The sequence below is a fragment of the Nyctereutes procyonoides genome, unplaced genomic scaffold, assembly GCF_905146905.1.
Source record: "Nyctereutes procyonoides isolate TBG_1078 unplaced genomic scaffold, NYPRO_anot_genome, whole genome shotgun sequence".
Taxonomy (NCBI): Eukaryota; Metazoa; Chordata; class Mammalia; order Carnivora; family Canidae; genus Nyctereutes; species Nyctereutes procyonoides.
This window is the reverse complement of record NW_026575140.1, coordinates 84266797-84286864: the sequence shown is the minus strand read 5'-3', so window position 1 is coordinate 84286864 and position 20068 is coordinate 84266797. Positions and strand designations below refer to the sequence as shown.

The following is a 20068-nucleotide window of genomic DNA, read 5'->3' as shown; positions in this document are numbered from 1 at the left end:
AATCTCAGCGTTCAGGTTGGAAAACGGGGTGCCACGCTCAGCTGGGCCTTGTGCAGGGTTTGTCCACTGCCTCCAGGCCGGGCTGCCTGGCTCCCAGCTCTTGAACCTCAACTCTCATCAACGCACTGACAGCCTTCTCTTGACCCAATAAAGAGACAATTAGGGGATCCTTACAAAGCACCCTAGGATTATTTTTTCTTTTCAGTGGGAGCATGTGTCACTAGCAGGCACAGTGCATGGCAGTTGGCCCAGGGGAGGGAGACGGGGATAACAGTACATCGAATATGTCTCTCAAAAAGTAGGCCGCGCCCCTGACAGCCTGGAAGGTCAGTGGGACACATGGTTGCCCATCTGTGATTTGAAGGGGAGAGGAGTTCTCTCTGCCCCTAAATACCTCACACACACAGATTGGGGGGGGGGAGCAGCTCACTCTTTATTAACGGAAGGCCCTGGGTCACTTGGAGCTGGTGTACCTGGGGACGGCCTCGGTGCCCCCAGGTACGCGTGCCTGGCCAGCTCTCCAGGCAGCAGCAGACGTGGCGCCGCCCTGACCTCCCGGGTCATCAGGGTGCTCCGGCCCCAGTGCTGGGCCCCGGGCAGCCTTGCCCGCCAGCCGTGCAAACACATTGTTCACAAATGAGTTCATGATGCTCGTGGCCTTGGAAGAGATGCCAATTTCAGGGCGCACCTGCTTTAGCACCTTGTACGTATACGTCAAGTAGGTTTCCTTGCACTGGCTATGCTTTTTGGACTTCTTATTGCCAGAACCTGGGCCCCTGCGGCCCCCGGACCGCGGCTGCTGCCCATGCTCAGCGCCCATCCTCCTGCTCCCCCTAACAACTGCCTCCTGCTCCTTGGGGTACTGTTATGGAGTCAGCTGCCCACCAGGTGGGGCTGGGGGCCAGCACCACCAACCACACCACAGCTCACCATCTGAGAGCCAGGGACCCCCAAACAGATCTTGGGGCTTGCATAATCAAACGCCTTGATATATCATAGGCAGAAAGTGAGCCCAGAGAGACTCTGATTTGTTCAGCATCACACAGCTTGTTACCCCACCCAGCTTCAGAGTCTCTGAATCCCCCCATGCCTCTCTCTCTCTTTCTATAGAATCTTCTTTGATAACAAAAATACCAGAGGGAAGGAGAGCACTACTTTAACATTCCCAGGTCCTTCAAGTGAATTCCTGAGAGGCTTCCCTCTGTTCCCCACAGAAGGATCCTACAGGATGCTTTGCTCCAGAGGCCACTGATCCCTCACCATAAGAATTCCTTTCTCCGCAGCAAGCAGCTGGGACGGTGTTCCCGGTACCTCTCCAGGTTGCAAAGGGACATTGTCCTCCGGGACACCATTGATGCCTCTGCTGGGCTATTTGAGGAACAAGTCTGCAGGCCTCTTTCAAACACCCAGGGGGCCAGCTATGCCTTTGTCCAAACAGACGGGCCCCAAGTCATTGAATCATAAATCTTTAACAAGATGAACCTTTATCTAGTCCAGCTCTCCACCTTAAGATAAGATTTATTATCCCAATTTTACAGATAAGGGCCTGAGTCCCCCCCCCCCAAGGTTAACCAACTTGCCCAAGGTCACATCGCTAGTAATTAGAACAGTCACTTAGGGCTGTTACCTACTTAGAAGCCGAGCAGCATAGAACGTCAGCGCTGGAAGTGATCTTATAAATACAGTGACCATATTTTCAGAACCCAAAACTGGGACATTTAAGCCTGAGAAACCCAAGTGCACTTGCAGGGACAGTGAACAGATTATTCGAATTGGTGCTGCCCCAGAAAATGGAAAAAAAAGGGGGGGGGATTTCCGGCTGCGGTTCTTAGAGATCAAGCCCAATCCCCCTCATCTCATCGTTAGTTGAGGCACCGGAAGGCCAGCGAGGCTGACCTGACTTGCCGGAGGTCCGTAGGCAGAAATGTTTTCTGTTTTCTCAACTCTGAAGGTTGAGTCAACAGGGTGTGGGTGGGGGAGGACAGAAAGGGGCCATTGTTCCGGGCTGCTTTCCTCAAGTGGACTGACCTAACCCCACAGGGCCTGCTCCGTCCACAGGGGGTGGGGCAGTCCCCTAAACAGCCAAGGGACAGCCCTGGAAGCCAGCTGGGGCTCAGGGTCCCGCGCTCTTTGCAGACCTGGGCCCCAAGGCAAAGGGGAGCCCGAGAACTATGACTACTCCTTCGGGGGGGGGGGTCACGTTCGGTAGAAAGTAGACATTATTTTCCAGGGTTCCTTTTTTTTTTTCCCTTTCCCCTCCCAGAAACAGGACGTGAAAATGACAAGATAGAAACTAATAACCCCTCTGGCCTCCTAAATGCTGGTGTAAATCAAGGAAACAAGTCTAACTGTCAAGTGTTTAATAAGGATCTACAGAAGCCCTGTAATGAGCTGGGCCCTATAAATATTTATTATTAAATCTTCATTTTGCCCTTAACCCCTCCTCGGCGCACTGTTTGACCTCATTTTATATTTAGTAAGAGAAAAGGAGAGAGACTGAAAGAATTAGCTCAAGGGCTCAGGGTGAGTTCTTTTCCAGCCAGTGCCTTTGGCCTGGCGGTCCCGATCTCTAGATCAACCCTCCTTCCCATATTAAAAAGTGCATTTCATAGCGTCCTTTGAACACGGCAGCCATCGAAATTAGGCCTCCAAGCAGCAGATGGAATCCTTCCAACTGTCAGCCTAACCTCTCCTCTATGCAAATGCAGAACTACTCTGCGGATGGAGAAATTGCTTCCCGGAAAACCAATTTCCTCTTCATTGTCCCGCAGGCTGCTGAGAGACACCCCGCTGGGTGGGGTGGGCTCCAGGCCCGCTCCTTCCACCCAGAGAGTGACATTGCAGAGAACGTGTTGCTGAGGCCGAGATTTTGAAGTTGTGTTTGAGCAGGAGTTGCATCCACAAGCCCTCCCCCCCCTTTTAGAAATTGTTTTCCTGCGCCCCATTTTCCCTCGGTCTACTTGGTTTGCACCCTCCAAGGTCCTGGAGCTAGTGCTCTCAAAGCCTCACTGCCCACGATACACCCGCTATTGTCCAGGCTCAACAATTATTTCATTCATTACTTCGTTCATTCATTTCCTCTAAATTTGTTTCCAAAGAACCGTAAAACCTGCCATTCAAGCCCACCCTCCACTCCACTGGCAAGGAATCAAGATGGGAGGTGAATGGCCAGGCTCTATAATGCGCTCCCCAACACCCTGTCCAAATTAGGGCACTTTCCTACATCCATTCACCCCAACCTTCAATCCTGCCTTGGATGAAAGGAGGTGACAGCGAACTTGAGAAGAGCTAATAAAAACCTGATCTTTTGGATAGCATCTTCTTTAATTATTTAAAGAAAAGGACAGCCTGTTTAAAAACGCTTCCTGTTCCAGTTCTTTTGTTATAACTCTCTTCAAGTCAGACTCAGGTTGTGGAATGAGAGTAGGAAGGGGCTGGCAAAAAAAAAAAAAAAAGGAAGGGGCTGGCCCTGCAGAGGGGGTACAGCAGAAAAGATGCTTTTTGGACGTTAAAAAAAAAAAAGGGTAACATGAAAGACCTGTTGTTTAGGAGAAAGTTGTGCCCATGTTTTCCTTGCCAGTCAAAAGTGGCAAATATCAGCAAAGACACTTTATACATTTATTTTTTTTAACTGGGAACTCTCAGTCTAGGATAGAGTTTAACCTTACAGATTTTTATTTTTTTAGGGAGGCCCCATACCCAAGGTAGGGCTTGAACTCACGACCCCAAGATCAAGAGTTGCATGTTCTCTCAACTGAGCCAGCAAGGGTGCTTAACCTTCTAGATTCTTAAGAGCAGATTTGAGAAAGCCAAGAAAACAGCTGAGTTGAACTTCTACAGGAACTTGCTGGTGCCTGTGAACGCAGTAGAGCAAGCACGAGCTTCAGAGCTTACGGGCTGGCCCTGCCACTCGCGCTAGTGCTGTGAGTGGGATAAGTTACTAGTTATCTTCTCTAATCTTTAATTTCCTCATCAGTAAGACAGACATCAGAATAACTACCCTGCAGAGGTGATTTGAGGATGAAATGGGAACAGGGGATGCATGTAAGAGTGTTGGGAGGGGACCTGATACAGAGTAAATACACGATAAATGTTACCTTAGAAACGCGTCAACGCGTCTGTCTGGCACTCAAGGGATTAAGAAGTAAGTCAGTAGGGTGACTAACTGGATTTAGTAACATTGTATTTCTGGTGAATTTATTTCCTTGCTGCACCTCATACTCTGGGATATGCATTTGAATTCCTCACATGAGGTTAATAGAGGAGTACTTCATTAGGATTAGATACCGCATTCCGTGGAGCATCTGGGTCTTTGAATTAGAGGCCAGGACAGAAAGTTTGGATGGAAGGTGGACACTAGGAGGGAGAGATGGATGGTGTGGGTGGAACTATGGTGTCCACTCACCCTTTTTCTCAGCACACACAGGGAGTTTGGGAAACGGTCGCTGTCTCCTTGAGAGAGGGAGTAACTAGATGGAGGGAACAGAGAAGAGGCTGATGGAGAGGGAGGCTTAGACTGAGGAATCAATGATAGAAGAGTAAACAAGGAGGAGAAGAAAACAGAAGCATGCTACCCAGGCTCATCAACCGCTGCCCTTGGGCATTTCCACTCTCATCCTTTTCCCAACCCTTGTGTGTGCATTAGACAAATGTCAGCAGTATTTACAGAAGCACCTGGCTGGGAAAGGCAACATCTAGGTATCACGGAAAATACAGGATGATTAATTTTATTTAATAACACTTGGACAGAGCTTACCATGCGCTAGGCACCTCTCTAAGAACTTTATAAATATTAACTTGCCTGATCTTTCAAACAACTCAATGAGGTGGGTATTTTATCATCCCTGTTTTACAGAAACTGAAGCCTGGTCAATAATAGCTACTTTTTATTAGTCTCTATGATGTGACAGGGTCTTGATAGATCTTAAACATAGTCACCAGAACACTATAAAACAGAGTTATTGGGATCCCTGGGTGGCTCAGTGGTTTAGCGCCAGCCTTTGGCCACGGGGCGATCCTGGAGTCCCAGGATCGAGTCCCACGTCGGGCTCCCGGCATGGAGCCTGCTTCTCCCTCCTCCTGTCTCTGCCTCTCTCTCTATGTCTATCATAAATAAATAAATCTTTAAAAAAAACAGAGTTATTATTATTTGTCCCACAGAAGAAGAAGAAGAAACTGCAGTTCATGGCGTTTGAGCCACCTGTGTGCAGTGACACAGACATGAAATGGTTGGGTTCCACTGCACTGCACCACCTCCTGGGTCAAGACACACGCTTTACCCTCCGGACTGAGATGAGATGAGGGATAACCATGCCATATAAGACAGATACGAGTATCATAAAAGCATAGCGAGAATTTCATAGGTTCTTTCCTTTCCCATCACCACCACCTTATAGGATTGAAGCTCCCATGTTGCTGTTGGTGGACCAGAAATAATCAGACTTACTTGAAGTCAGACCCTCTCTCTCCACTTAAAAAGTACCCTGAGTCCTAGAGGTTGAACAACAGACTCTGACATTCCATTCCATGGCTGCCACCATTGACCCCTGCCCCATCACTCCCCAACCCCCAGACTCTCTTGGCCCTTACTCCTCCTTTATCTCTAAGTCCATGAGGTTAAAACATAATCATGTTTGGGAAGGGTAGGGATCTCAGAGGGATCTCAGTGAGATGACAAAAAGAGAGGGATGGCTGGAAAGGGTGAGAAGGGAAGGGAAGGGAAGGGAAGGGAAGGGAATGGGACTGGAGGGTGGGGTTCAGAGGCCTCGGTCCCTGGGAAGTCCGACCTAGGCAGAGTAAGGCCACTCCTGTTCTGCGAGCAAGCTATACAGTGTGGCTTCCAGGGCTTGTACTTGGGATCTGAACCAACAGGTGCCTTTTCCAGGGTCAAGAAACGCTGAAGTTGTGGCGTAGGAAGAGCAAGAGGGTGGCAAGCACCTCTGAGTTGGCTTCTCTTCCCCTCAACACTGTAACCAGAAGCCCCGAGTTTGACCCGGGCCCTTTGTCCATTCTGAAGGGGCTCAGGCAAAGCTGGCTGAGCAGGTTAGTGCTGGGGCGGAGCCCCGAGACTGCCCTGCCCCAGGGCAGCTGTCACCTACAACAGCCAGACTGCAACTATAAACCCCGGCTGCCCTGCTGTTTGTACCCCGGGCCCCCCCAGCCGAGGAGCCTAGGTTATTCTGGGCGGGCCTAGGACAGGGAACCTCTTAGCTAGGGCTTGGGGAGGATGAATTCAGATGCTGGGAAAAAAGACAGCAGAGAGCAGCAGGTGGGGAGGAAGCAGGGAGTCACCAGTCTGGGACAATTGCCTAGAATAAACACTATTGTCTGCCACAGGCTTTTCTGTGCCAGCCTGGGCCTGCTGAGCTGACCGCGTTTAAAGGGCCAGTTGCTGTGCTAACAGACGGGGACTCAGGTCGGTTCTGCAGGAGCAGATCACAGCAATGAACCTGAGGTTCCTCATGAGATATGAAGGCAGAGGCCAGGAGCCTGTGGGAGCAGGAATGGGTCAAGACGAGAAGTAGGTCAGAAGGTAAAAAATGGTCCAACATGAAGGTGGGAGTAAGGATGGGTGGCAAATCATTCTGACCAAAGGCTGGCTGCTTGGTGTCATCTCGGATTGTTGGGTTTAAAAGGACAGGACTGGGACGCCTGGGTGGCTCAGTGGTGGAGCGTCTGCCTTGGGCTCAGGGCGTGACCCAGGGGTCCTGGGATCGAGTCCCTCATCGGGCTCCCCACAGGGAACCTGCGTCTCCCTCTGCCTGTGTCTCTGCCTCTCTCTGTGTGTCTCTCATGAATAAATACATAAAATGTTTTTTAATTAATTAATTAATTAATTAATAACTGAACAGGACCTAGGGCCACCTGGGTGGTTCAGTGGTTGAGTGTCTGCCTTCGGCTCAGGGCATGATCCCGGGGTCCTGGGATCGAGTCCTACTTCAGGCTCCCTGCAGGGAGAGCTCCCTCTGCTATGTCTCTGCCCCTCTCCCTGTGTCTCATGAATAAATACATAAAATTTTAAAAAAAGAAAAAGAAAAAGGACCGGAACAGGACCTAAACAGAAACCTAGCAGCCTCTCTCTGGATATTTGGGGACGAGTCTGCTATATGCGTGCTGCCTTCTCATGCCCTGATGTTTGCGGGGTGCCAGCACCCCCGCTCAGTCTGTCCCCGAGATCTGTTTCATCGTTTCCCACCTTCCATGCACTACTCCTCTCTGTCACGGGAAAGTCGCATCCTTCTAATTTATCTTCACTCCTTTGAAATCCAAACTGTGGAGGCGGAAAGGTTTAACCATATGAAACTCCACACTTCACCTTCATTTTACCCATAGCGATGTAATCCAAGTCCTGCCTCCCCGGGGGGGGGGGGAGATGTGCGGCCTCCATCTCCCTTTGGACACTGAGTGTTGGGGAGACACTACCTGGATTAGAGGCCCACTGACAAGGGTGCTGTGCTTACCTAGAAGCAGACCTGTAGGAAAAGTGCGGCTCGTCAGACTCGGGGCTGATTGGTCCCCTGGGAAACTGGCCCCACCCATCCAGGCTGCAGGCGGCACCAAACCGCTGTGCCACCGGGACTGCCCCTCCAGGACATTTTAATTTAGGAATTGGTAATTGGGGTTTCCTTTAGCAGAATCCTTTCTTGGCCACAGAGTTGGATGGGATCCACGTGGAAGAAAGAGGTTTCTGCACATAAAGGAGAAAGAAGGAGATGGATCTGTGTTGAAAGAAGAAAAGAAAAGAAAAAAAAAGAAAGAAAAGAAAAGAAAAGAAAAGAAGGAAGAGAGAAAGAAGGAGCGAGGGAGGAAAGGAGGGCGGGAGGAAGGAAGCCAGATGATGGGGAAGGAGGAGTGACAAAGCAGCGACAAGGGCTGTGCCCCGTGATAACGTGTCTACCTGTTTCCAAGCTGCATTTTTCACTTGAGAGTCACCTGCAGATGAACCAAATAGGGCAGAAGAAAAGCATGTGTCAAGCAGGGCGGGTGAGATGAGTTCCAAGCAGCGGGGCTCTCCTCCCTTGTACATCTTCCCGGCCAAAGACCCGATCGGTAAACCCCTTCATGATCCCCTTTCCCGGGTTAGGAAACGCAGGGCCTGTCCCGCTGGCCTGGAGCCGCAGCCGCTCCTGAGCATCTCCTGAGAACCGTGGGTACCGCCTGGGAAACGCACCCGGAACGCCCGTCTGCGGTTTGCTTGAAGGCTAGGGCCCACCCGCCTGGCCTAGTACATCAATTGCATGCAAGCAATTGATAGACTTTTTAAAAAAGATTCTTTAAAATTAATTTATTCATGAGACACACGGAGAGAGAGGCAGAGACACAGGCAGAGGGAGAAGCAGGCCCCATGCAGGGAGCCCGATGCAGGACTCGATCCGGGGACCCCGGGGTCACGCCCTGAGCCCAAGGCAGATGCCCAACCGCTGAGCCCCCGGGCGCCCCTTAATAGATTCCCCTAACTTCCTGGCTTTGCCTTGCTCCCCGGCTCCTTTATTCTGGCTCCACGGGGCCTCGGGACGACCCTCCTTGGCCGATGCCCCGCATCTCCATCGCCCAGTCTGGAAGCTCGGGGCGGGCGGGGTCAAGCCCTTCCTTGCAGTTTCCCACCCACTGAGGTAGGGCAGGGGCTGGGGCCCGACCCCCGGCCCAGCGACTCCGGAGTATTTGCCAGAACTTTGCACAGAAGCAGCTCGGTGAGGGACTCACGAGCCGGTGGTTGCGCCCATGCACCGCAAGGAAAGGGGGAAACTAAATCTGGCGTGGGACGCGCAGAGAGGTTTTGGGGAAAGTTTCTGCAGCCAGAACCGGGGCTCGCCTGGAGGATGGACCGGGCCAATCCGGCTTGTGGCTGGTGATGTAATGCTCTGCGAGCAAGTGCTATTGGTGGGAAAGCTCTTAGGTGTTGTGAGGGTGTCGAGTTTCCACTGCAGCTCGGGAGGGGAAAGATGGTCTGTGGCTCCGTTTAAGGTTGTCCTGAATTCCATCGTGCTTATATTTCCAACCAGGCTGAGCTTATGTCTGGCACTCGTTAAAAATCGGGAAATCAAGAAACTCCCTTTTCTTCTGCGGTCAAAGGCTGCTGATTCCCCACCGTCTGCTGTGTAGCTGTGTATGGGCGCCGCGGGGCCTTAGGCAGCTGACCCCCAGAGCATCGTGGGCGCACGACAGCGGGCAGGAGAGGATGCCACCGCAGGTCAGGTTGCAGAGAGGACCCTGGGGGCGGGCAGGGCGGCAGCAGCAGATGTTTCCATCTGATGAATTCGCAGGCACACACGTGCCTTAAGTCCGCTCTGCACAGAGACGCAGCCCTAAAAATAGCTCCGAGCTTATTTCCCTCCTTTGCAATGTATGGTCCCCAGCTCTAGTGCTTCTCCTCCCCCAGACGAGCCCCTGCTGTCTGCCAGTCTGGGCTGGAATTAGCACACCGGTGGCTGCTGCGGAGACTCGGGATCCCTGCTGGTGGCGGCCCAAGGAGGGGGGGGGGGCAGAGCTGAGCTCTAGCTGCACTCGTGGGGCCCTTGGTAACCTGCATCCAGCAGGCTGCGGGCAACCCCCCCCCCCAAACACATATTAGAGGGATGTCACGGACTGACTCACTCTCTCTGTTGTTTCAGACGGCAGGCTGTCCCTGCCCCCGCCACCCCTCACCACACCCAGGCTTAGCCTCTGGATAATCAGCCCCACCCTCACCTCTTCAGGAAACTCCAGAGGAGCCCCACCTCCCCTTGGTGCTTCCAGCCCTTCAGTGGATTGCCTCCCCCCAGCTTTTATCTCTGCCACCCCTCTTCCCATATAGGTGGCACTTCACTAGGCCTCGCAGACTGTGTCAGGGACTCGTGGACGTGGATCCGCGTGTGTATTTCAGCTCTTGGAGCTTCTACCTACTAACTGTGTTTATGGTGTGTCCCCCCCCCCCGCCCTCCCACCTTAGAAACAGCACTGAGCTTGGACTTGAGGGCCCTGGGAATGAAAATCAGGATCAGGGGCGCCTGGGTGGCTCAGGCGGTGAAGATCCGGATGACTCTTGATTTCGGCTTCGGTCATGATCTCAGGGTTGCAGGATCCGGCCGTGTTGGGCTCCGAGCTTGGGGAGGAGTCTGCTTGAGATGCCCTCTCTCCCTCTGCCCCTCCCCCCTGTTGCATGCTCTCTCTCTCTCTCGCAAATAAATAAATAAGTAAGCAAATAAAATATCTTCGAAAATTCAGATCATAATGCTCATCTTGCAGGGGTTTTGTGAGATTGAATGAGATCACGTCTACGTGGCACAGAGTAGGAGCTTGGCAAATATTCATTGAATCTGAATCTTAGGATATGAACTCCAGCCATGCCCCTCCCCCTAAATTCATTTTTCTATTTTCCCCAGTGCCTCGTCCTCTCAGGACAGGGACATTTAATAGATGCCAACTGACATGCCTTGATTTTTTAGGATACCTCTTTAGATCGGGCATCGTTAGCAAATGGGTAATTTGGGGCAGCAACCAGCTGCAGTGACGATGAGACAGCACCTCTGATAATGAAGCTGCTGCGTCCCCCGATCCCCCCGGGCTGGGAGGGGGAGACTGAACTACTTTCAGCGGCAGATTCAGGGCCCAGGCAAGCAAACACCGCAGCGAGCACATGGCGAAGCTCCTCCCTGTGCCTATAAAGGACCTTTCTCCAACTCTTTCCTCTTTCTCTTCTGACCTGCTCTTACTTTCAGCCGACGTTCGGCTGATTAATTCCTCCGGAGGTGTTAACGGATAAGGCTCCGTGATAAGGATAAGGTGTAGCTGATAAAGGCTTAAGGACCCAGCCCAACTTGTTTTGCCAGCCCTTTTACCGCATCTGCAAAGCGGCTTCTAAAACATGGAAATTCTTTTTAAAAAAATGTATTTATTCACTCACAAGAGACACAGAGAGAGGCAGAGACACAGGCAGAGGGAGAAGCAGGCTCCATGCAGGGAGCCCGACGTGGGACTCGATCCCGGGTCTCCAGGATCACACACTGGGCCAAAGGCAGATGCTCATCCACTGAGCCACACGGGTGTCCCTAAATCATGGAAACTCTTTGCAGGCCCAAAGAAAACCTTCAGTTGGGATGAGCTGGGTGGGGGGAGAGGCCAGAAGAGGGGCCGGTCCTCCCTGTGGCCAGGGTGGCAGGGACAGCGCATGATGCAGAGGGACGCCTCTCAGACAGGTGATCAGGGCCTCACCTCCTCACCCCAACCCTCGGGATCCTTCCTGACATGGCTTGATCCGCTGCCAGGAGGCCAAACCACACAAACTCGGTCTACTGGGCTTCTCCTGGTCTCTGAAATCACCTCCTTCTCAGCAGCTTCCTGGAAGGCCAGCTTCCAGAAGTCTGACCATTCCAGGTAACCCTGCCCACGTATCCTCTTAATCCCCAAGTACCAGACAGGAACACCTCTTCTGGAAAGGTTCCTGGCCCCGTTGTACAGAGTTCTCACTCTTCCTAACAGGGTTCCTGCACGACCCTGAGCGAGCGCCCCTTTCCATCATATGCCCTGGGCACCTCATCTGCATCACCCTAATTCCAGTTTTGCAGAGTTTCTAGGTGGGGGTAGATATGCACACACTCCTGGCTTTTCAACTAATTTGGGGCATTTTAGAAAAAGATTTTATTTATTTATTCGTGAGAGACACAGAGACACAGGCAGAGGGAGCAGCAGGCTCCCTGAGGGGAGCCAGATGTGGGACCGGATCCTAGGACCCCAGGGTCACGACCTGGGCAGAAGGCACTCAACCACTGAGCCACCCAGGTGTCCCTATTTTGGGGCATTTAAAACACATCCCCAATCACCGCTTTATTTGATCTGTATTAGAACCATATTAGAGTTTGGAATCTTTGATTCCTAGCCCAGAGCTTTCCCTCCATACGCTGCTGGCCTCAAACACTCAAACCCGGGTGTCCATGCAGAAGACATATTTAACTAAAGAGGTAAAAAATGCAAACTTTTCTTAAAAGTGTTCTCTGTGTCTGGAGGTGCCTGAGTGGCTTAGTTGATCGAGCCTCCGACTCTGCTTCTGCTCAGGTCATGATATCAGGGTGGTGACATGGGGCCCCGCATCAGCTCCATGCCTGGTTCAGAATCTGCTTCAGATTCTCTCTCCCTCCCCCCACCCCTCCCCACTCTCTCTCTCTCTGTCTCTCTCTCTCTCTCTCTCAAATAAATAAATAAAATCTTCAAAAAAAATCAATTGTTCTCTGTGTTTTAAAATACATTTCAAGGCACACCTGGGTGGCTCAGTGGTTGAGCCTCTGTCTTCGGCTCAGGTCGTGATCCTGGGGTCCTGGGATCGAGTTCTGCATCGGGCTCCCTGCAGGGAGTCTGCTTCTCTCTCTGCCTATGACTCTGCCTCTCTCTGTGTGTCCTTCATGAATAAATAAATAAAATTTAAAGAAATAAAATATCTTTCAAGAAGATAAACCATGGGGGTTTGGGCTCTCCCCTGTGGTACCCAACAAACCAGTACCAGTTTCTTCGTAAATCAGGATGACAGGGCCAGGCTCGGTGTTTCCTCCCACCTGACTTTTCCACGTCAGCACCTGACGATGTCTACCCGCCTGAACACTGTGATGCCCAGTATGAAAGGGTGGGTGGCAGATTCGTGTAGCTATTTAAGGCTATCTTGGAAAAGCCTCTGTGAACTGATGCACCAGTTCTGTTAGGAGATGTATGTGGTCCCATCTCACCCAACCTTTGCTTCAGGCACTGATGCCTTGTCTCCCTCCGTCCAACTCTTTCTGGTTCTCAAGCCAGCGCAGAGCCAGGTGGGCAAGAGAGAAGCTGGCTCACCTGTAGCCCTTGCTCTCCTCATCCTGGTATTCACTGTAGCAGAGGGGAGGCCCTTGGCGACCATCCACCCCACAGCTGCAATCTCCCCTCCTCTTTTATCCTTGCCTACCATGACTGGCTTAATGTCCTTGCTTTCCTGACACTGATTCCAGACCTCCTTCTGGGGTGACACTTGTTGTAAAGTCCTGTCCCTTAGTAGGACCCTGGCACTATATCGAACTACTTGCTGGGGTCGTGACCCAGCCATTCAGATCGCCTGGAGTGACCGTGGCCTCCCTGATATCGAGCACCCATCCCCACTGTGTCTGCACAGCCTATGGTAGGAATGATGTCTGGTGCAGCCTTAGCTTCTCCTTGCAGCGCTGGTTCCTAGCTGAGACTATGGGCTCTTCTTATGGGCCAAGGTACTGCTGAGAACATTTCCATTGTCTGTCTGATCCATGGCCACTTAAATGCAAGTGACTACGTGTCATAACCTGCCACGTCTTGAGAGCAAGTCTCAAATGGTAGCACGCATTTGAAGCAAATTGCTCAAATTCCACTTCCATCCCCAATCCTTCTTGGCTTTCTCTTCTAACATTAATTTCTGCCTTTGGCACTGCCCTCATCTGGCAGCCTCCCTAACTTTTTCATCCTATTTGGACCTGGCTTTCCTCCCCAGTTTCTAGCCAGCTCCCCCGTCTGCCTGGTATTTCCACTGTCTCGGGGAGAGATCCGTGTTGTACCTCCTAGTCCCTCTGAAACCCACATTCTTCTCCTGACCAGTCATTTCAGGTCCCAGCCCCCTCAATTTTCTGTCCCTTCCAACCGTGGCTGAGACTTGCCTTTATGCATTAAAGAGCTAGAGAGAGAACAGGACTCTATTTTTTTTTAAGATTGATTTATTTATTTGAGAGACGCACACACACACACACACGAGAGAGAGAGAGAGAGAGAGAGAGAGAGCTTGAGTGGGGGAGGGGCAGAGGGAGAGAGAGAACCTCAAGTAGACTCCTTGCTAAGCATGGAGCCCAACTCAGAACTCAATCCCACAGCCCTGAGATCATGACCTGAGCCAAAACAAAGAGTCAGACGCCCAACCAACTGAGCCACCCAGGTGCCCCCCAGCAGGACTCCTTTAGTCCTGGCCTCTTCTTTTCCCAGTTTCCTCCTCAACACCACCCTCTCCCTCTGTAACAGTCAAGTCTATTGTGGACTCTTTTAAAAACTATAGCAAGCACACAACCACATACCCTGTTGTGTGTGTGTGTTTATTTTTTTTTTAATTTTTATTTATTTGAGAGAGAGAGCACATGAGCAGAGGGAGAGTCAGAGGGAGAGGGAGAAGCAGAATTCCAGCCAAGCAGGGGGTCTGATGTGCGGCTCCATCCCAGGACCCTGAGATCATGACCTGAGCTAAAGGCAGATGCTTAACCGAGTGAGCCATCCAAGCACCTCTGTGTGTGTATGTTTAAAAATCAGTCCTCAAGTCAATTATTTACTTGTCATACTGTAGATTTTGACTTTTGGATGAGGAAACATACTCAACATATGTGGATGTGGCTCACCAGATATCCTATAGACTCCTCCACATTTCCCAGCCTCTCTTGCAGCTGGAAGAGGGTGGTGCGCAAATTCTTACCAATATACTATGAATGAGAGTGTCTCCCCTATCTCTCTTTTCCCCTGCATTTATCTTGATAGCATGTTGAGATGGATCTCTGAGCTCTCTGACAATGAGATGGCTCCACTGACCCACATTGGATCTTACATGAATAAGAAATACACCCTTGGGGGCAGCCTGGGTGGCTCAGTGGTTTAGTGCTGCCTTCAGCCCAGGGCATGATCCTGGAGGCTCGGGATCAAGTCCCACGTCAGCCTCCCTACATGGAACCTGCTTCTCCCTCTGCCTGTGTCTCTGCCTTTCTCTCTCTCTCTCTCTCTCTCTCTCTCTCTCTTTCTCTCTCTCTGTGTCTCTCATAAATAAATAAATAAAATATTTTAAAAAATACACCTTTGGTATGTTAAGCCTTTGAGATTTTAGGATTGTGTTTGTCATCACAGCATTGCTGAACATCACTCTGACTAATACAACATGGAAACTCTAGCCAAGTCTGGAGGTTTGTTCCTGTTTCTACCACCATCGAAGAATTGCCTTCTAAGTAACTTAAAATGTATACAAACCATATGTATTTATAATGGAAAATCATAAAATACAAATAAACTAAAAAGAAAGTAAAAATCATCTATAATCCTGTTAGCTAGAAATACTCTTAAAATTTTTGTCTATACAAAAAAAAATTTTGTCTATACTTCAGATTTTTTCTAAGTATCTACTTTTTTTAAATTTTTATTTATTTATGATAGTCACACAGAATGAGAGAGAGAGGCAGAGACATAGGCAGAGGGAGAAGCAGGCTCCATGCACAGGGAGCCTGACGTGGGATTCGATCCTGGGTCTCCAGGATCGCGCCCTGGGCGAAAGGCAGGCGCTAAACCGCTGCGCCACCCAGGGATCCCTAAGTATCTACTTTTTTTAAATTAAAGTTCATCTTTTAAAAAAGTGTTTGTTCTTTTTTTAAAGATTTTATTTATTTATTCATGAAAGACATAGAGAGAGAGGCAGAGACACGGGCAGAGGGAGAAGCAGGCTCCATGTAGGGAGCCTGACGTGGGACTTGATCCCAGGACTCCAGGATCACACCCTGTGCCAAAGGCAGGCACCAAACTGCCAAACCACCCAGGGATCCCCTAAAAAAGTGTTATTTAGAGACGCCTGGGTGGCTCAGGGGTTGAGTCTCTGCCTTTGGCTCAGGGTGTGATCCTGGAGTCCTGTATCGGGCTCCCTGCCTGGAGCCTTCTTCTCCCTCTGCCTGTGTCTCTGCCTCTCTCTTTCTCTGTGTCTCTCATGAATAAATACATAAAACCTTAAAATTTTTTTAATGTTATTCAAATTCAATTAATTAACATATAATGCATTACTGGTTTCAGAGGTAGAGGTCAGTGATTCATCAGTCTTATATAACACCCAGTGCTCATGACATCACGTGCCCCCCTTCATGGCCATCACCCAGTTACCCCATCCTCCATCCCCCTCCCCTCCAGAGACCCTCAGTTTGTTTCCTATGATTAAGAGTCTCTTACAGTTTGTCTCCCTCTCTGATTTCATCCTGTTTTATTTTTTCCTTTCTTGCCCTATGATCTTCTGTTTTGTTAAATTCCACATATGAGTGAGATCATATAATAATTGTATTTCTCTGATTGGCTTATTTCACTCAGCATAACACCCTCTAGTTCCATCCATGTCGTTGCTCATTGCAAATGGCAAGATTTCATTCTTTTTGTTTTTTTTAAAGATTTTTAAGATTTTATTTATTTATTCATGAGAGACACACACAGAGAGAGGCAGAGACACAGGCAGAGGGAGAGGCAGGCTCCCACAGGGAGCCTGATGCGGGACTCAATCCCAGGACTCTGGGATCACGCCCTGAGCTGAAGGCAGACGCTCAACTCCTGAGCCTCCCAGGCATCCCGATTTCTTTTTTTTTTTTTTGATGGCTGAGTAGTATTTCATTGTGTGTGTGTATATATATATACACACATCTCACATCTTTTTTCTAATTTTTAAAAAAAATTTAATTTGCCAACATATAGTATAACACCCAGTGCTCATCCCATCCAGTGCCCTCCTCAGTGCCCATCACCCGGTTACCCTATACCCCCACCCGCCTCCCCTTTTGCAACCCTTTGTTTCCCAGAGTTAGGAGTCTCTTATGGTTTGTCTCCCTTTCTAATTTTTCTCACTCAGTTCCCCTCCTTTCCCTTGTAATCCCTTTTACTATTTCTTATATTCCACGTATGAGTGAGACCATATGATGATTGTCCTCCGATTGACTGCTTTCACTCAGCATCATACCCTCCAGTTCCATCTATGTTGAAGCAAATAGTGGGCTTTCATCCTTTCTGAGGGTTGAGTAATATTCCATTGTATATATATCACATCTCCTTTATCCCATCATCTGTCGATGGACATCTGAGCTCTTTCTATAGTTTGGTTATTGTGGACATTGCTACTATAAACATTGGGTGCAGGTGCCCCTACGGATCACTACATTTGTATCTTTGGGATAAATACTAGTAGCGCCATTGTTGGGTTGTAGGGTAGCTCTATTTTCAACTTCTTGAGGAACCTCCACACTGTTTTCCAGAGTGACTGCACCAGCTTGCATTCCCACCAACAGCATAAGAGGGTTCCCCTTTCTCTACAACCTCAGCAACATCTGTCTTTTCCTGACTTGTTTATTTTAGCCAGTGGAATCTATTTTTATATTTGACAAAATATTCTGTACATTTTCCCAAAGCAATAAAAATTATTCTAGAACACAGTCTTTAATCATTGCATAGCTTTGCATTATGACTCTATCATAATTTATCTCTTGTTGGAAAGTCTACTATCTTCCTCTGCCTAATTTGCTTCAGTAACATTTCTGCTCCTTTTCTACATATTTTATCCCTTACTTCCCCTCCCACTCACAGACTGGCTCTTAATCATCTACATTCATAAAATGCAAATGAGACAATCCAAAAATAATTAAAGTGGCCATGAAATTCACAAGGTGATATTTTTGGATGGGGAAGGAAAAAGCAAAGCTTCTGCAATGTATTCATCTTCTTAATTATTATTATTGGTATTCTTATTTGCTTGGGAAATCTTGGTTTTTATTTTCTGAGTAGTAGCAACTGCCTTAGAGGGAGCCAAGGAGATGTCAGGATGCAAAGTAAAAAGGAAGCTGTTTAAATTAAGATTAGTTTGGCTGCAAGAAATGAAAAACACAACAAACTCTAATTAACAGTAGCTGAAACAAGCAAAAGTTTATTATTTCACTCGTGTACTAAAGTTGGGAGGTAGGACTCCCATATGGCACTCCACGGAGGATCCAAGATCCAGACCTCTACTTGTTCTCCTGAACCTCTCCCCTGCCCCATTCTCAGGGTCACCTCACAAGGTCCAAATGGTTGCTTTAACTGTAGCCATCACAACTACATTCCAACCAGAGGAGAGAATATGAAGTAAAGAGAAGAAGATGTCACTGTTTGAGAATGCACTTTTTTTGGAAATTGAACATACCATGTCTGCTTAGTCACTTGGCTACCTCTAGATGCATGAGAGGCTGGGAAATGTAGTGTTTATCCTCGGTGTCCATGTACCCAGATAAAAACTGAGGGTGCTGCTACTATAGAAGAAGGGAAAATGGATATTAGATACTGAGACACAACCAGATATCTCTGCCATAAGAACTCTCAGGTGATCAGTATATATCAAACATTGTCTAAAGCAAATAATCCAATCACACAAAGTTTAATCGAATATAACTATAAAAATATTTCAGTCCCTCATAGAAGAGGATCCAACTCAAGGAAAAATATCGATTACATCAACAATCAGCGTAATCAAACCCTCACCGTGAGCAGATGGGCTAAGTAAATACACATTCGGTGTTTTAATCCTGCTGGATTCCTGTAATCAGCCAACTCCTTCTGGATGAACATGTGCTAAAGGAAAGAGCAACCGATAGCCCCTTGAGCATCTTAATTAGCACCTGGTTTCATCAGAATGGTGCTATATAATACAGCAGGCGCCGAGAGCTGCGGATTCCATGGCACACTCAGGCCTAATTCCCAAATTCCTCAAATAAAGAAAGTGAGAAGTGTAGGCTATATATATATAGGATAAGAAAACCAGTCACATTCACACTCCTGTGTCTTTGCTTCTGTGGCTTCAACTGCCTAAAACCCCTTGTCCCTTCCCTATGCGAAGAAATTCTGCTCTTCTTTCTCATTTTTAAAGAACTATTCAAATATTTACTTCTCAAGGATGCTTCTTCCTTGGTGTTTTAATTTTGTGGTCAATTTATCTATACAGGGCAGCCCGGGTGGCTCAAGGGTTTAGCACTGCCTTCGGCTTGGGGCCTGATCCTGGAGACCTGGGATCAAGTCCCCCGTGTCAGGCTCCCTGCATGGAGCCTGCTTCTCCCCTGCCTGTGTCTCTGCCTCTCTCTCTCTTTCCCTCTCTGTGTCTCTCATGAATAAATAAATAAAATCTTAAAAAAAAATTTTTATCTATACATTCAGCACACACCAGGCGCTTACTAGACGGGGCGGAGGGAGGGGGGAAGTTGCTGGTGAATGGGACAAGTCTGTGCCTTCAAACTACATATAACACTAATTAGATTGGCTAGTGTCGCACTTCCCCCATTGTGCCGGGCTGCCCGTCTGAACAAAGGACAGAGAGCTTCCGAGGGCAGAAACTTGATATTTTAATTAACAAATCCTTATAGAGCTCTCACTGTGTGCCAGCACTGCTCCATCCTATGTACATTAAGTAGAGTGACTGTTTCAAGCCTTAGCATCATCCCATGAGTTATATTTTCACTCTTGTTTTACAGATAATGGAACTGAAGCATAGTGAGGTTGGGTGACTTGCCCAAGGTCACACAGCTGGTGAGCAGGGAAGCTAAAATGAGATCCAGGGAGTCTGGCTGTAGTGTGCATGCCTAACTAATATGCCACACTTTATGATTATTCATCCCATCTGCATTCCTATTTAATAGGATGCTCAGAATGTAGTAGCTATTTAATAAATTTGTGTTGAATAGAACTGAGCAAGTTGCTAGGCATTGTGCGTGAGCCCTCCTCTGAAACATAGTTTCTTCAAAGATAGAGGGAAGAAATTGGACTGGACTCTAAAATCCCTTAAAACTTTAAATTTGTTTCCTCTTCACATATTGAATAATCTTTTAACTTAGGTCCGGAAGAGATCTTGAGGGACCATCTGATGGAACCCTGGACTTTAGCCAGGCTTCATCTGTAGTAGATAGGTGACAATTCTTTCAGTTTATCAAGTCCTTTATGATGCCCCACATTTTTTGAGTCTAAGGAGTGGATGATTCACAGATTTTATGAATAACGTACCACAGCAGGATAGATAGGACATCTCAAAAGTTCCTTCAAAGGGTAGAAAGGTGAAGTACTTTCCTCTCATGTGAACAGTAGTTTTGCAGCGAAGAATATTTTGGTCCCATTTCACTTCATTTTCAGGAGGCCTTGGATTATGTTCTGAACTGCTTATTTTCTTGTGATAGAGAGACTCTTACAATGCTTCTCAGATCTCAAATCTTTGTAACTTGGCTATAAACAATACCTTACTCTCAATAGATTGCTCTAAATTACTCTTCCAGATTACACTATGGCATGACATTGCTCCCCAAAGACCAAAGGGTACAATGCCAGACCT

The 20068-nt window shown here is 48.5% G+C and overlaps 1 protein-coding gene and 1 long non-coding RNA gene across 3 annotated transcripts; one reads left to right on the top strand and one right to left on the bottom strand.

Annotated features, from left to right (window-relative positions):
* Window positions 1-454: 454 nt before the first annotated feature.
* LOC129496965 (histone H2B type 2-K1-like) lies at window positions 455-820 on the bottom strand. The gene has a single exon (XM_055305309.1). The coding sequence runs from the start codon at window positions 818-820 to the stop codon at window positions 455-457; it is 366 nt and encodes a 121-aa protein (XP_055161284.1).
* A 5607-nt stretch (window positions 821-6427) lies between these two features.
* Window positions 6428-10202, top strand: LOC129497608 (uncharacterized). 2 transcript variants are annotated; one of them, XR_008661970.1, is made up of 3 exons: window positions 6428-6532; window positions 9003-9190; window positions 9612-10202. It is a non-coding gene; the product is annotated as an uncharacterized LOC129497608 (long non-coding RNA). The 2 variants fall into 2 exon arrangements; XR_008661969.1 differs by lacking the exon at window positions 6428-6532 and having other exon boundaries at window positions 8873-9190.
* Window positions 10203-20068: the final 9866 nt, after the last annotated feature.

What these genes read in the sequence shown, in the direction of transcription:
- LOC129496965 (XM_055305309.1), bottom strand. Translation starts at nt 820, where the DNA reads ATGGGCGCTGAGCATGGGCAGCAGCCGCGGTCCGGGGGCCGCAGGGGC.